Here is a 542-nt window from a genome sequence, read left to right as displayed (position 1 = left end):
CGCTCCCAGGTTCTCAGAACATGTTTAGCGCTTTATTTGCTTTCCTCAAAGTGATGCCAAGCTGCTGAGAGAGATGTTGGGTGGTCTCACACTGACGGACAGTGTAGAGAGACTGAGAGAGTAAGGCGTGCAGCTCTCGCACCTCTCCTCCTCATCCTCATCCCTGCGCTCGTGCTTGTTCTGAGACAGAAGCGAGAATGTGAAGTGTTATACTAGTCTCTCTGAACTGGGTGCATGCTGTTAGAAAAGCTTGATTTCGCTCTGATCATGAAATTCCCGCTAGAGAATCCGAGGAAACAGGTGAACTGGGACCCTGAACAAGGTTAGTTGTGTTACTTGGTTATTTCACTCAAGTTCATTATTTATTTACTGCATTTGAGGTTTTGTTGCACTTTATAATGAGAGAAAACATTTCATTTAAGTTTGGTCTGATTATTGCTGTTGTTTTTGTTGTTTTTTTAATCATCAGATTTATTTTTCTTTCTTTCCTCACACACACACACACACACACACACACACACACACACACACACACACACACA

The 542-nt window shown here is 42.6% G+C and overlaps 1 protein-coding gene across 1 annotated transcript in view; it reads left to right on the top strand.

Annotated features, from left to right (window-relative positions):
- The first annotated feature begins 267 nt into the window (after nucleotides 1-267).
- LOC107663143 (potassium channel subfamily K member 10-like) overlaps nucleotides 268-542 on the top strand; it is an 11,897-nt gene continuing 11,622 nt past the window's right edge. Inside the window, exon 1 of the mRNA XM_016453305.1 lies at nucleotides 268-322. Within this exon, the coding sequence (XP_016308791.1) occupies nucleotides 268-322 (55 nt within the window). The remainder of the gene's footprint in view (nucleotides 323-542) is intronic.

Source organism: Sinocyclocheilus anshuiensis, unplaced genomic scaffold (genome assembly GCF_001515605.1).
Source record: "Sinocyclocheilus anshuiensis isolate Anshui unplaced genomic scaffold, SAMN03320099.WGS_v1.1 scaffold767, whole genome shotgun sequence".
NCBI classification, from domain to species: domain Eukaryota; kingdom Metazoa; phylum Chordata; class Actinopteri; order Cypriniformes; family Cyprinidae; genus Sinocyclocheilus; species Sinocyclocheilus anshuiensis.
Note: the sequence above shows the minus strand (reverse complement) of the source record. Positions and strands in the feature narration are given on the sequence as shown.